This window comes from Chrysemys picta, chromosome 8, assembly GCF_011386835.1.
Source record: "Chrysemys picta bellii isolate R12L10 chromosome 8, ASM1138683v2, whole genome shotgun sequence".
Lineage (NCBI taxonomy): Eukaryota > Metazoa > Chordata > Testudines > Emydidae > Chrysemys > Chrysemys picta.
The window spans coordinates 72,998,537-73,013,096 of record NC_088798.1 but is presented as its reverse complement, the minus strand read 5'-3'; the positions used below and the strand labels follow the sequence as shown (position 1 = coordinate 73,013,096).

The following is a 14,560-nucleotide window of genomic DNA, read 5'->3' as shown; positions in this document are numbered from 1 at the left end:
GAGCATACTGTGAATCCCAAGGGCAAAGACAAAGCTGGTTTTAAATAATTTACGGTATTCAACACATTTTTAAAAGTAATGGGGCCAAATTCACTTCTGGTCTACCTCCAATGACTTCAGTAGAATTACACCATTACTATCATGTATTATTTGTGTATTTGCCACTGTACAAGCAGGGCCAGCTCCAGGCACCAGCGGAGGAAGCACGTGCCTGGGGCGGCACATGCTTCAGGGGCGGCATTCCGTCCATTCTTGGGGCGGCACAGTCCGGGCGGCTTTTTTTTTGCTTCGGCAGTTCGGGCGGCCTTTTTTTTTTTTTGCTTGGGGTGGCAAAAATGGTAGAGCAGGCCTTGTGTACAACACACATCAAGTATGCATGTAATCCATTATGTCTATACTCTAACATTTTCAAACTTGGATGCCTAATGTTAGACACCTACATGCACAATTAGCCACCTAAAAAGTGTCACAATAATTAGATGTGCTGAGCACCTGCAGCTACAATTGAAATCAATGCTCAGCACCTCTGAAAATTAAATCGCTTAGCTGCTTAAATATTTAGGTGCCTGATTTAGGCACCCTCATTTGAAAATGTTGCCTATAAATTTAAATTATTATGAATGTTGCTATTGTATGCAGTGCACAGCAAGAAACGTGGTGTTAACATTTTCTGGAGCAACTTGTAATCAATCAGGAATTTCTCAGGAAACCCTTACATAGCAAGTCATGCTGTAGCAGGTCAGCGTGTGCTGAGATGTACTGGGTGAAGGGTATTGCTCTCTATTTTTTCCTCCCTGTTTTTATGCCTTTTTATCAATGTAGGAAATGTAGCAGCTCTTGGTCTTATGAAAGTACATGTCTGCCTTCAGTAAAAACCTGCTTCAGTCTGCGAGTCTGATACAATCTAGTGCAGTCCTCTGCAGTCCACTAACCCAGCAGAAAACTCACAGCAAGCAAACTGGCCCCAATGTATTCTTCACAGGGGGGCTGGGTTGCATTTTGTATGTGTACAGGTGGATACATTCCAGGGTAAGAGCATAAGTGGTCTAGTTTTATCAGGGAAACCAGCAAAGTATTTCTTCTTCTTCGAGAGATGTCCCTGTGGGTGCTCCACTACAGATGCTGGTGCGTCCCTGCGCCTTCGCCCGGAGATTTTTACAGCAGTGCTCATAGCGGCCACGCATGCTCAGAATCTGCCCCCCGCTGTGACTCTAGGGTAATAGAACGCATGCGTGGCCGGTCTCCTCAGTTCCTTCTCAACCGTCCCCGGCCTGAGACGGAGCTCAGCAGGCTCATTAGACAATCCCTCATTATTCCCTTAATTATCCTTTAGAAACCTTTTTCCTGTCAGTTTTTTCTGGTTAAATAGTTACCTACCCAGTTCACCTAAAAAAAAAAAAAAAAAAAAAAAAAAAAAATTTTCCTGTCAGCCGCGGCTATGCCGGGCTCCACAGGTTTCAAGCGCTGTGCTACTTGTAAGGAGGCTATCCCGTCATCGGATGGGCACTCAAAATGTATAAAATGTTTGGGGGAAGGTCACATTCCCCAAAAATGTGCCCACTGCTCTAAACTCAGCTCCAGGGCACGCAAAGACAGAGAGCTTAAGCTAAAACTGCTCCTGCTTCAAAAATCTATCGGGTCAGTTTCAGACCCAGGCATTGAAGCCGGCTCCGCTACCCGACACAGCCCCCCCCCCTCAAAAAAGATAAAGAAGTCTACAAAGAAGGGGCACTTTTCTTCACCGGGCAGGGCTAGGAGGCATACAAGTTCTCCAGGCAGATCAACGATCTCTCTGCCTGTGATCCCTCGCCTCAGCACTTTTCATGAGGCAGGCTCCTCCGGAACAGCGCAAAAGCCGCCGGAGGCTTCAGCGCCGCCGAGAAGCTCCGGTGCCGAGGCATCAGGCTTCCAGTTGCCTGCCTCAGTGACGGCACCGTTCGGCACCGCAAATGAGACGGTGCCGACATTCCTCGGCACACCGCACCCGAGGCAGCCCGACTTTTCTCGCCCGGCACCGACCGCGGCACCGACGCCTGCGGGGCATTCTGACACTCAGATCACAGCCAGAAGCCCCGATCGCAGGAATCCTCTTGTGCAGCAGCCTCTATCGGCTCAGCTTTCATCTCCTGCAGGAGCTGCTTTCACACAGTTTACTCAGACAGCTGATCTTCTAGTGTCACCTACCTTGCAGTCTCCGCTCATGAACGCATATTCTGTGGCAATGCCTGAGTCAGGATCTGAGCAGTTTTCCTCCAGTGAGGAGGAAGCAGATCCACAGGGAGTTTTTTCCCCATATTATGACTCCCAGCCCCGGAGCCAGAGCATTAAGGGCTATGGAAATACTACCTCATCCCACTCTAAGGACCATGCCCCTTGGGGGATGAACCCCTGGATGGCACCATCAATGCCCTACCCACCACCATGGCAATACTGGACACCATGGCCATCATACCCTCGGGAACACATGCCCCGTGCCCATTCGACCAGGCGCAACACTGATCCAGTGCCGTCTCCTAATACATACGCTAGTGACACGAGACGCCTGGCAACACAGCCATGCTCCCAGGATAAACCTAGCCCTTCTCCCGGTCCAACAGACCCGGAGTTACCACCGGAGGAAGCGTTACTTCCCCTTCCTCCCACTCCCTCTGATGAATATACGAAATTCCAGGACCTCTTTAAGAGAGTTGCTAGTGCCCTGAACATTAACCTGGAAGTGGTTCCCGAACAACAGCATGAGCTGACAAACATCCTACAGCCCCCTTCTTCCTCCAGATTGGCACTTCCAATTAACGCAGCCCTTTTAGAACCTGCTAAGTCCATCTGGCAGACTCCAGCGACAAGCCTACCTACCTGCAAGCAAGCGGATAAGAAGTATTTTATTTCTCCAAAGGACTCTGAATTCCTTTTTACTCACCCAATACCAAACTCATTGGTAGTAGACGCTGCGAACCAGAGGGCTAGACAACAGTATTCTCGTTCTGCCCCACCTAACAAGGATAGCAAACGACTGGACCTGTTTGGTCGCAAGGTCTATGCATCCTCCACCCTCCAATTTCGCATAGCTAATTATACCGCAGTCCTGGCGAAATACGACCATAAAAACTATAATAATTTAATGGACTTTATTGAGGACATTCCAGAACAAAGAAAACAACAGTTCAGAGCTATAGTTTCTGAGGGCCAAGCCATTTCACGCACCGCTCTCCAAGCAGCCCTCGATGTAGCCAACACAGCGGCAAGATCTACCGCTACGGCGATAGTCATGCGACGGGGCTCATGGCTCTCCTCTTCCTTTTTTCCTCGAGAAGTTCAGAACACGATTGAAGATCTTCCCTTCGACGGTGACAAACTTTTTGCTTCTAACACGAATGAAGTGCTTCATTCAATGAAAGACTCCAGAACAACCCTCCGGTCTTTAGGTCTCCAGACACCTACGGCAAGGAGACGACAATATCGATACCAACCATACCAACGACCACGTTATCCCGCATTTACACAACCTTCCCATAGACCGCAGGAACAGCAACAGCCGCAACGTCCACGACCAAGATTCCAGCGACGTCGCCCAAACTCTACAGGGGCGCCTCAACCCCCATCAGCTAATAGGCAGATTTGAAAACTTGGTCGAGGGTTTAGAAAACAATGCCCTCACTCCAGCCGACACACCAATCTTTGGACACCGCCTACGACCTTTTTTCCAACAATGGAGGAGCATTACCTCCGACAAGTGGGTCTTAGAGGTAGTTACAATTGGATACGTCATCCCGTTCCTCTCCTTACCTCCCACCCACCCACCCTCCCCGTCCCTCTTCAGGGACCCTTCTCACGAGCAGCTACTCCTCCAAGAAGTGCAACATCTCCTTCATCTGGGAGCAGTAGAAGTCGTGCCAGAGCAACACAGAGGGAAGGGTTTTTACTCCCATTATTTCTTAACAGAGAAGAAAAATGGGGGATGGCGACCAATCCTCGATCTCAGGCGGCTCAACAGATTCATCAAAAAACAAAAGTTCAAGATGGTGACCCTCAATACCATAATCCCAGCGCTGGAGCAGGGCGACTGGTTTTCTGCCCTCGACCTACAAGATGCCTATTTCCACGTCACTATACATCCGGCCCACAGACGTTTCCTCCGGTTTACCCTTGGTTCCACACATTTCCAATACAGGGTACTCCCCTTCGGACTATCTACAGCCCCCCGTGCTTTTTCCAAACTTCTAGCTGTAGTCACTGCTCACCTCAGGAGACAAGGGGTAATAATATTTCCGTACCTCGACGATTGCCTCCTCAAAGCTTCAACATTCGACGAGGCGTTCCGGTTCACACGACTCACAGTCGAGTGTTTTCTTTCTCTCGGCCTACAAATAAACAGAGACAAATCCACATTACGCCCCACCCAGCACCTTCAGTTCATAGGCGCAGACCTCGACTCTCGGACCGGGCTGGCATCGCTCCCACCCGATCGCTACAATTCCATAAAACAACTGACTACAACTATTTGCAACAGCCCTCAGGTAACTGCCCGAGACTGCCTACAACTACTAGGTCACATGGCCTCGTGCACTTTTGTCGTCCAGAATGCACGCCTGCACATGAGGTGCTTCCAAGCGTGGTTGGCAACGGTTTACAAACCGAATGTGCATTCTTTAAACAAGACTCTCTCCCTGCCTACTCCAGTCAAAGGCTCGCTACGTTGGTGGACCGTCCACTCCAACCTTTGTTCTGGAGTCCCGTTTCTTCAACAGACTCCATCACGCATTCTGACCACCGATGCATCTATGACAGGGTGGGGTGCACATATGTCTCATCACACAGTACAGGGACTATGGTCACCAACCGAGACCTCCCTGCACATAAATGTACTAGAACTTCGAGCCATTCGCAACGCGTGCCGTCACTTCCTGCCACTAATCAAACATCATCACGTACGCATAATGACGGACAACATTGCTTGCATGTTTTACGTAAACAGGCAGGGCGGAGCTCGTTCCCATTCGCTGTGCACAGAGGCGATGAAGCTCTGGAATTGGTGCATTCTGAACAACATCCGGGTATCAGCTGCTTATCTTCCCGGGATCATGAACACCACAGCGGACGAACTGAGCAGACGCTTCCCATGGGAACACGAGTGGGAGATAGACGACAAAACCATTCACGAGGTATTCAGCATCTGGGGCTACCCTACAATAGACCTCTTTGCAACTGCAAAGAACAAGAAATGTCTCAATTTCTGCTCCAGAGCAGGACTGGGCAAACGTTCCCTGGGGGACGCATTCATGATCTCATGGCACCGAAACCTATTCTATGCGTTTCCCCCGATACCAGTTCTCAACAGGGTCCTGATAAAAATACGAACGGATCGAGCCAAGGTGATCCTCATTGCCCCATCGTGGCCCAGACAACCATGGTTTCCCTTCCTCACCAGAATGTCAATCCAACCACCAGTCTCCCTGCCACTTATTCCGAACCTTCTATCTCAACAGCACGGTCGTTTTCTCCACCCCAACCTGTCCATGCTTCACCTCAAGGCCTGGTTCCTACGTGGTTCTCCCAACGCGAATTAGATTGCTCCGAACAAGTTCAGGAGGTGCTCCTACATAGCAGAACGCAATCTACTCGCAAGACCTATCTTCAAAAGTGGAAACGATTCACACATTGGTGTTCTGCCAAACACCTTTCTCCTACCTCGGTACCTCTTCCGCTTATATTGGACTATCTCTTGGGCCTTAAGCGAACCGGCCTTTCTTTCAGCTCCATCAGGGTCCATTTAGCTGCTATTACGACTTTCCACGACAGAGTTGATGATATGTCTGTCTTTGCTCACGCTACTACGAAGCGTTTCCTCAAGGGCCTACAAACCTTATATCCAGACATTAAACAACCACCCACCCCCTGGGACCTTCATCTGGTACTGTCTGCCCTAACTCAACAACCCTTCGAACCCCTAGCCACGTGCTCCCTTTTACACCTCTCCATGAAAACTGCGTTTCTAGTGGCAATTACTTCTGCCAGACGGGCAGGAGAAATGGCAGCTCTCATGGCTCATCCACCATATACGATATTTTTTAAAGACAAGGTTACCCTCAGATTGCATCCCAAATTTCTTCCGAAGGTACACTCATCATTCCATATTAATGAACCCATACACCTCCCGACTTTTTTCCCGAAACCACATGCAAACTCCTTTGAAGCCTCAATGCATACACTAGATGTTCGCAGAGCCTTGTCATTCTATTTGGATAGAACCAAACCCTTTAGAAACTCCTCTAGACTTTTTGTCTCTATTGCAGAGCGCTCCAAGGGCATGCCTATTTCTACCCAGAGACTCTCGAACTGGATCTCCCAGTGCATCCGACTGTGCTATCAGATGAAAGGGGTTGCACCTCCAGATGGCATTAGAACACACTCCACTAGATCTCTGGCTGCCTCCATCGCGTTCTTACGCAAAGTCCCCTTGGCTGACATTTGTAAAGCAGCCACTTGGTCATCTGACCATACTTTTGCTAAACACTATGCCCTTATTCAAGGCCCTTTATCTGACATACGCTTGGGCAGGGCGGTACTCTCGACGGCGTTCCTACCAGATCCGAAGTCCCTACCTCCTTAAGATACACTGCTTTTAAGTCACCTGTAGTGGAGCACCCACAGGGACATCTCTCGAAGAAGAAGAGGAGGTTACTCACCCTGTGCAGTAACTGACGTTCTTCGAGATGAGTGTCCCTGTGGGTGCTCCACTACCCACCCTCCTCCCCTCTACTTCGGAGTTGGGGGGCCTCCGTGGTAGAGAAGGAACTGAGGAGACCGGCCACGCATGCGTTCTATTACCCTAGAGTCACAGCGGGGGGGCAGATTCTGAGCATGCGTGGCCGCTATGAGCACTGCTGTAAAAATCTCCGGGCGAAGGCGCAGGGACGCACCAGCATCTGTAGTGGAGCACCCACAGGGACACTCATCTCGAAGAACGTCAGTTACTGCACAGGGTGAGTAACCTCCTCTTTTCTTTTCCAGCAATAATCGTCTCCTCCTATGGCCAGGATATTTCTGAACAGGGGCAAAATAACAGCCCCTCAATTTACAAAAATAACCTCCTTCTCCACTTTAACCCTCACAATCCAAAGTCTTGGTATATAAACATTTAACTCCATATTCAGTGACCTAAGTGCACTCATACAAAAGTGTCTTCAGATTTACTGGGAGATTTGGCAGCTCTGAATGCATAAAAAATGTAAATAGGTCTATGGAGCCATTTGACAATAGATGTGAAAATGTTTAGAAACTCTGGAGAAGAGCCTGTATTCAGCTGCATAGATTTTTAGATGTTTTAATACAAATTAATACAGATTTTGTTCTCTTTTGTTTCTGCAGCCAAAACAACCCAATCCTGATTGGCGTTATTCTGCATCCCTAAGAGCAGGAATACAAAGGTATGTACTGTGCTTCCCCTTCTTAAGGGCTTATATCTTTCTCCCTTTGTGAAGTAGACTGTCTTTCAATCTGGTATATCTGGTGACATACATTAGTGAGATCTGCATGCTGTGAGGGAAGCACCCAAGTTTTGCTTCTGAGGCATTATATCTGTCAGTCCTACTGATTCACTGTAATTGTTGCCTTTTATGCTGGTCATTACTATATTAGTGTTTGGTCTATGCATTCATGTTGTTTACCTCATGCTTCTTTATACATTTACTATCACTGCCTGATTGCTACAATTACTGAATTATTTAACTGATAATACACTCTTCATTCACATTAAAGCTTCCTGTTATCATCCACTCTGATGAATTTCAATAGATTGTATGCAGCATCAATAGTTTTCCATCTCACTACCTCTCATTACCATAAAAGTGTACCACTGCTGCAGGCAGTGTATTAACCACATGGTACATTCAAGGTATTTAACAAAGTTAAAAGGGCATTGACAAACATATCAGGCTGAGATTTCCAAGGAAACCTTCTTGAGTTAGGTGCCCACCTTAGACTCCTTTAGAAATCTCAGCCTCAGATCCCAAATTTGCCTTACTATAATTTGCTCCTCAATAAATTTAAAAAGAAGTAAAATAATGCTGTTTGTGTAGGACCTAGATAAAATAATATCTTTGCTCTCTGTGTCTTAGCAAATTAACTAACCAGTCTTATTCTCAGATCTATTCTGACCTTATCAATAAGATCGGATAACAAATTTAGAACTAAGTAAAAAGGCCGTGGTAATTTTCAAGTGGCATTACAAACTCAGAGGGAAAATCATTGGCTGAATACAAAAAGACAGATTTGAGGGAATTAAAATGTATTTTCATGTTTCTCTGGAGACTATTACAGCAAATACAAAGTAAAATAACTGTACATAAAATATTTGAAATGCCCTTTTAACTAAAAAATACCTTTTTAAATCAATATGAATGTTTATTTTCCTTAGTTAAATCAAGTTTAAATATCATACAGATCAAAATCATTTAGAAAGTAACAAGACGAATTACAATCTTGCAGTATTGAACTCCCAGTTTTAAAAATCTTGCCCATTAACACTGAGAAATGAATTGACCAAGTTTTAGAAACTTCTCTCGGTCGAAACTGAAATAGAACACCTCTTGAAATCAGTGGGAGCCTTGCCTGCATACAGGTGGAATAGGGAATACTTCAGGATTTTGCCTGAAGTAACTTTCATGATAAGTGAAGAGGGTGAGCTCATTTTAAAAATGACTATCTACTTTTTTAATTTTAAGATATCAGGCATCTATTTCCCCCCCCCCCATCATCATCATCTCCTTATGAGTTCAGAGCTAGATAATGTGCAACAATTAAATTTGCTGGTCTCATGGCAGACTGTTCATCATTTGACACTGTATAAAATTTGATATTACATGGTTATTGTAGTTTGTGACACCTAATTTCTCCCTTCAAAAGTGCTTGCCAAAAGCATAAGGTAATCAGCATCGGATACTATAAATTGCATTGGGATATTTGCTGTAGAAGAGTGGCTGATAATAGCATGCTGAAAGAAGCCCAGAACTGACTTTCATTATTTACTATCACAAACATGATATGGATTAGGGCCCAGGTCCTCAGAGGGATTTAGGCACCTAACTTCTATTTCAGTGGAAGTTAGGCACCTAAATACCTTTGAGAATCTGGGGCTAGGTGACTTCCCTGCAGTTTTAGTGATTTCACATCACATTAATGAAAACAAACAATCCTCTAGAGATAATATTTGTGTCTGATATGAACTGCATGGAATTATGTTGCAGCATTCAAATAATACCCAAAGCAATTTTTGCAGTTCTTACAGGATTGACATGATAGATGCTTTAATAATGCATTAGCAGAATCTGCTAGCATGATGCAATGTTGCATTAGCCCTGGTGCAACAAAGAACAACTGTGACTTTGGAGAAATAGCCAGAAAAGGGAATGTTGAACAAAAACAGGTCAGATGGGAACTATGTAATTTAATCAGTATGCTTGTTTATTCAGTGCTGTGCACATGGAGGAGGCAGGAATCTTACGAGGAGGGCCAGGAGGACCTGAACAGCTGTGGCCAACAGTATCCAGTGCAACACCAGGTTAGGATCCGACTACTGACATCTATTAATGGGATATTGGGAAATGTGATGGCTCTGTTCCCTTAAAGAGAGGAATGATTGTTATTTGAAACACACTTCCCATTGGATCATTCTTAACTTTCTTTCTACTTTGTGTCTCTGAATTAAGTCCCTATGAAACACTCTCTTGAATAAGATAGACGGTAATAAATAAAGCAAAGAAACCTTTCTCCTTTATTCACTAGCAGGTGCATACTAGAGATGGAATCAAGCCTCAAAATTTGGATCCAGACCTGAACTTATCCAATGTTTTGGGGTGGTCAGACCCAGGAATTTGGTATAGTTCACTAGAGAAGAAGGCCCAGTTGTGAGGTGTGGATTCAGAGCCACATTTCCCCAAAGTTTGGGAGTATTTGGGTTTAGGGTTTTAATTTATCCTCCATTTCTAATGGTCATCAAAATTACCAACTTCGCAAAAAGAGCCACTCAATTGGGGATGGAGTAAGTAATACAGAACCTCACCAATTCTTACTTCACTATTTTGCAAACTCAGTAATTGTTTTTAAATACCGACAGGTCTCATCCTGCTGTCAGGTAGTTAGGTTTCTTATTACTAAGTGTTCATTCCTTTTATAAATTAAACTGCAGTACATTTACTAGTATGCTATGGAGGGTTATCATAAAACATTTAACTAAACTGCTATTCACTTGTGAAAATAAATAACCAAAATACCTTTTATGATGAAGTATTCTTGATTTTTTTCATTATTTACTTGCTGACTCACTAAATCAAAATTCAGTAAGAATCAGCAAAGGGTCTTGTTGATTACTGGAGATAAGCAAATTCACTCAGTTCTTTTGCAGTGAAAGCAATGAATGTATTCTCACATTACATTTTGGGATAGAAAGAATTTCATCATTTAAAATGCCTACAAAGTGTTAGGAAATGGTATTTGGTGCTGCTCAGAAGTTCAGACACCAAGCACTGTATTAAGGAAAAATTTGATAACATGTGGTGTGGAAGCTAAAGCTCTTTCAAAAATAATTGGATAGCTTTCATATTTCTTTGTGGATAGAGAAGCAGAGAGATAGAGAGAAATAGAAATATTATGTGTACATTAAACATTGCTATGATTTCTTTTTATGGTTCAGTTGATTAAATATGCACAAGATTGCATTGCTATGTTACAAATATTTTACTGAACAATTAAGTTAAAAGTTGTATTTGAGAATAAAAATACTCATGGTTCATCCAGATGGCAAACAATGAAACTGGAAATAATTCACAGAACAACCTTTTAACCTGCTGACTGATTAAATATCCTTAAGGCTCCAGCAGGGGCAGAAGGAACTTTCAGGGAAAAAATTAAATTAATTCCTGTGGACTAGATTATCATTTTATGATCTGACCCGGATAAGGGTCAGACCATAGCTGCGCGCCCCAGGAGTAGACCATGAGATGAATTGTCTCAGAGTCCAAATTCATTCCCAGCTTCAAGGATGGAGTAAGTAACTTCACTCCATTTTGTCAGGAAGTACCCTGTGTGCCTGGGTAGCTACTTGGGTTAGGAATAAGCTGGGGAGAGGAGGTAAAACCAGGACACTTATTACTCCCATTCCCTCTCTCTGCTCCCTCCCTGTCCACTTGCGTGTAATGGGGCATTTTGGACAAGTAGCCCCTGCTCTTCCTACCGCAGCCAGAGTCACAGTTTGGGCAGGATCAGGCAAATGAGTAAAGAGGTAGTAAGAACTTGTATCTCCAGCCCCAGGAAGTCTTTCTGCTCTTTGAGAAAACCAGCCTCTTAAAAAGTCCAGGGTAGTTAAAACTGTTTTGAAATCCAGTTTCTGTGGATCAAGTTTCTTGATCCTTCCAAATTACTATTCTTCCTGTGCAAGAAAGAATCTTTTGTTTCCTTTCTGTCTGGCCTTAAGGGTTTAATGACTGCTAAAATAACATAAATGGGACCTTCCTACTATTTGTAAACAGACGATGTGGATTTCATTAGCCTTCAGTAACAAATAGTTTATGCATATAGAAGTGTCATTTAACAGAAAAGGTGAAATTAACACATAACTTTAATACATTACACTTTCAAATATAGTTGTTTATCACAATGGTTTATAATTACAGCTTTGGGTTCCCACACACATTTCCTCTTTCAATTGTTCTACCTCCTTTCCACTGCTCATGTTCATGACTTGTGCCATTTTTCATCAGGTTAAGACACAAAATTATGCTTTTCATTAGATATTTGACCCATTTCAGCCAATTACACTGGATAGAGACAACATATGCAGTTGCTCTTGACATGCCATTTACATCCGAACAGTGCTACACCTGTGTCCAGATAAACTCACAAATTAGCTGCTCATTATCTCTATTTCCATCAACATATGCAGCAGCTGCAGCTCTCCACTTCTAATTAGTATAAAACTGCCTCAAATCCCGCCTCGCATACATATGCTTAATGAAGTTGTTTTACTCAATTGATTAATTCCAATTGGTTTGTCACTAAACCATTCATTTAATTTAGCACTCCACAAAAGCCTCGGATAAAATGCTTCAGATTGAAGGAATCAGAAAGTTAATCAATGAGAGCCTCAAAAGATGATGTCATAGGAATGTTCTAAGAAGGATGAACAAGTCAAGTGTTAAATCAGTAAATCCTTAATTCCTAGTTCCTAGCTATACTCAGACACTACATGGTATATCACCAGTTCTATACCTTTCAGGGTAAATCCTGCTGTCACTTACATGGATAAAGCTTCCACTGACTTCAGTAGGAGTTTCACCTATGCAGCTGAGAGCAAAATTTGGCCCATTGTTTTTTGTTCCTTTCACAGGTTCTTCATCACAAAAAAGTGATGAAATCAAGATTTAAGGCTTATGCTCTGTCCCAAACTCACTCTGAGGTGAACAAAAGGTCCAGTGGTCTAAGTTAAGGATACACAATCAGATTCACTTTGGAATTCCTGCCACTTGTGTCATAGTTTTAATGCCATTTAAAGAGAGGTTGTTTTAAAAATTGGTTTCCTTGTTTGAAAAACAAGTTATGAAGCATATTATATTCCTGACAAAGAGCTCTTCCAGCCTCTCAGGTAAGGCGCTGCTCTGTGTATTTGGTAAATATTTTATCTCAGTGGTTTTTCTATGTATTATGACTGAGATTTTCAGAGAAGACATCCAACTCCCATTTCATTAAGCATCCAACTCCCATTTCAATAAGTCTATATGTAGACTTATAATTATTAGACAGTCTATAGGTAGACTTGTTATCTACCTGAATGTTGCAGATCACTTGCTTTAATCATTGCTTCTGGATATTTGAAATTGCATAATAGAGATCCATTTTCATCCCAAAAATTGTTACTTAAAAGAAAGTTAAGGTTGCCAAGTCAAGCACTCAAAAGCATGGAAATGCCAGAATTACATTTGCCTGTGCAACCGTAATTCAGCCTCTTTGTGCATATGCATTATGATACAGAGTGAAATCCTGGCTCCACTGAAGTCAATGGGAAATGTGCCATTGGCTTCAGTGGGGGTCAGTATTTTCACCAACCATCTTAGCACTATTTTTTCACAGGAATTCCACCTCATTCACAGCACAGGTTGGACCTTGCCCAGAGAATGAATCAGAGCCATGTAGTCAATGAGGCTGTTGTCTGTAGGATGGTTGCTTCATTTGCTACAGATGTTGGAAGATGTTTAGTGCATGAGGCAGGAAACTCCAGAAGAGAAAGGATGGTTATGTGATTAAAGCAACTGAATGCTATGCTGAAGAACTGCATTCTATCCCTGCCTCTGCCACAGTGTTCCTATGTGCTGCTGGGCAAGTTGCTTAAAACAGAATTTTCAGAGGTGGCCACTAATGGTGTACTGTTCATTTCTGAGTGCCCAACTTGAAACACCTGGGGGCTGATTTGCAGGAGTGCTAAATGCTCACAGCTGGAACTGAAGTTGACTGGAGTTCTGTTCTGAACATATATAGTGACATAAAAACGCTAGGAACTTTGAAAAATTAGGCCTTAGGGGCTAACTTCACCAAAGGACTTGCGTGTCTAAATCCCAGAATCTCACCCCACCAGGATTCACAAATCCCCGGTTCAGCTGCCCTCAAGCCCTGTCGATGCCTAAACTCACTTGGTGCCTACATTTTTGCAGTGAAAGTTCCTAAATCCCTATGTTTTGGCCTCTGAGCATGCACACTGCAGTCCCATACCAGGCATATGGATGGTTAAGCCCCAAAACGAGTCATGAACTGGGGAAAGATAGGCATTTCTCTGCCTTAGTTACCTGTGAGGCCCAATGAGATAGATGAATTTTGAGCTCGCCTACTTGATCAGATCCCTATAGATGAACTTACACAAAATGGCCAGGGGGAGGAGGACCTCCCTCATAACTTTTAGCCCAGAGTTTAGAATACTCACCTGGGATGTGGGAGACCCTTGGTTCAAGTCCCCACCTCAGGGAGGGAAGGAATTTGAATAGGGATTTGCCACATCTCTGGTGAATGCTCCAGCTACCAGGCTTACAGAGTCATTCTCATGCTTGCTTTCTCTCTGTGGTCTAATGATTCTTTCCTTATTTATCCAGTGGAACAGCTTCAACAAGGTGACCGAGGGAGCTATGCATCACAATATCCCAGAGCTCCATGGTTAGGGCACTCACCTGGGAGGTAGCAGAATCCTGTTCAGCTCCCTTCTCACCCTCAGCTACAGGTGGGAACTTGAACCAGTGGTCTCCAACATCCCAAGTGAGTACTCTAACCACTGGGTTACAAGTTATGAGAGAGTGCTACCTGCAGCTACTTCTTTCTAATATGGAGTATTGCCTAATGCTAAGAGAAGCCTTTGTAGTTGAAAATCCAAAGCAGGGAGAGGCACCTCCCTGCAGCCTGGACTTAGGTGCTTATCTTTAAGAGAGGGGGCTTTCCACACACTCCTCAGCTTGGCATATCCTATTGGCTATCTTAAGTGAGGAGCCAGCTAGCATGCTGACTTTTGTGAATCCTATTCTAAGGCCCT

The 14,560-nt window shown here is 44.0% G+C and overlaps 2 protein-coding genes across 11 annotated transcripts in view; both read left to right on the top strand.

Annotated features, from left to right (window-relative positions):
- The window catches only part of LOC101941509 (protocadherin alpha-C2), a 316,181-nt gene that overhangs the window by 211,087 nt on the left and 90,534 nt on the right, over window positions 1–14,560 (top strand). For all 10 annotated transcript variants that reach the window (XM_065554815.1, XM_065554819.1, XM_065554816.1 and 7 more), the window contains exons 2-3: window positions 7,366–7,424; window positions 9,468–9,556. In XM_065554815.1, coding sequence (XP_065410887.1) covers window positions 7,366–7,424; window positions 9,468–9,556 — 148 coding nt within the window. The remainder of the gene's footprint in view (window positions 1–7,365; window positions 7,425–9,467; window positions 9,557–14,560) is intronic.
- Window positions 1–14,560, top strand: part of LOC103306249 (protocadherin alpha-8-like) — a 307,323-nt gene that overhangs the window by 202,229 nt on the left and 90,534 nt on the right. Inside the window, 2 exon segments of the mRNA XM_065554821.1 lie at window positions 7,366–7,424; window positions 9,468–9,556. Of these exon segments, the coding sequence (XP_065410893.1) occupies window positions 7,366–7,408 (43 nt within the window). The 3' untranslated portion in view covers window positions 7,409–7,424; window positions 9,468–9,556.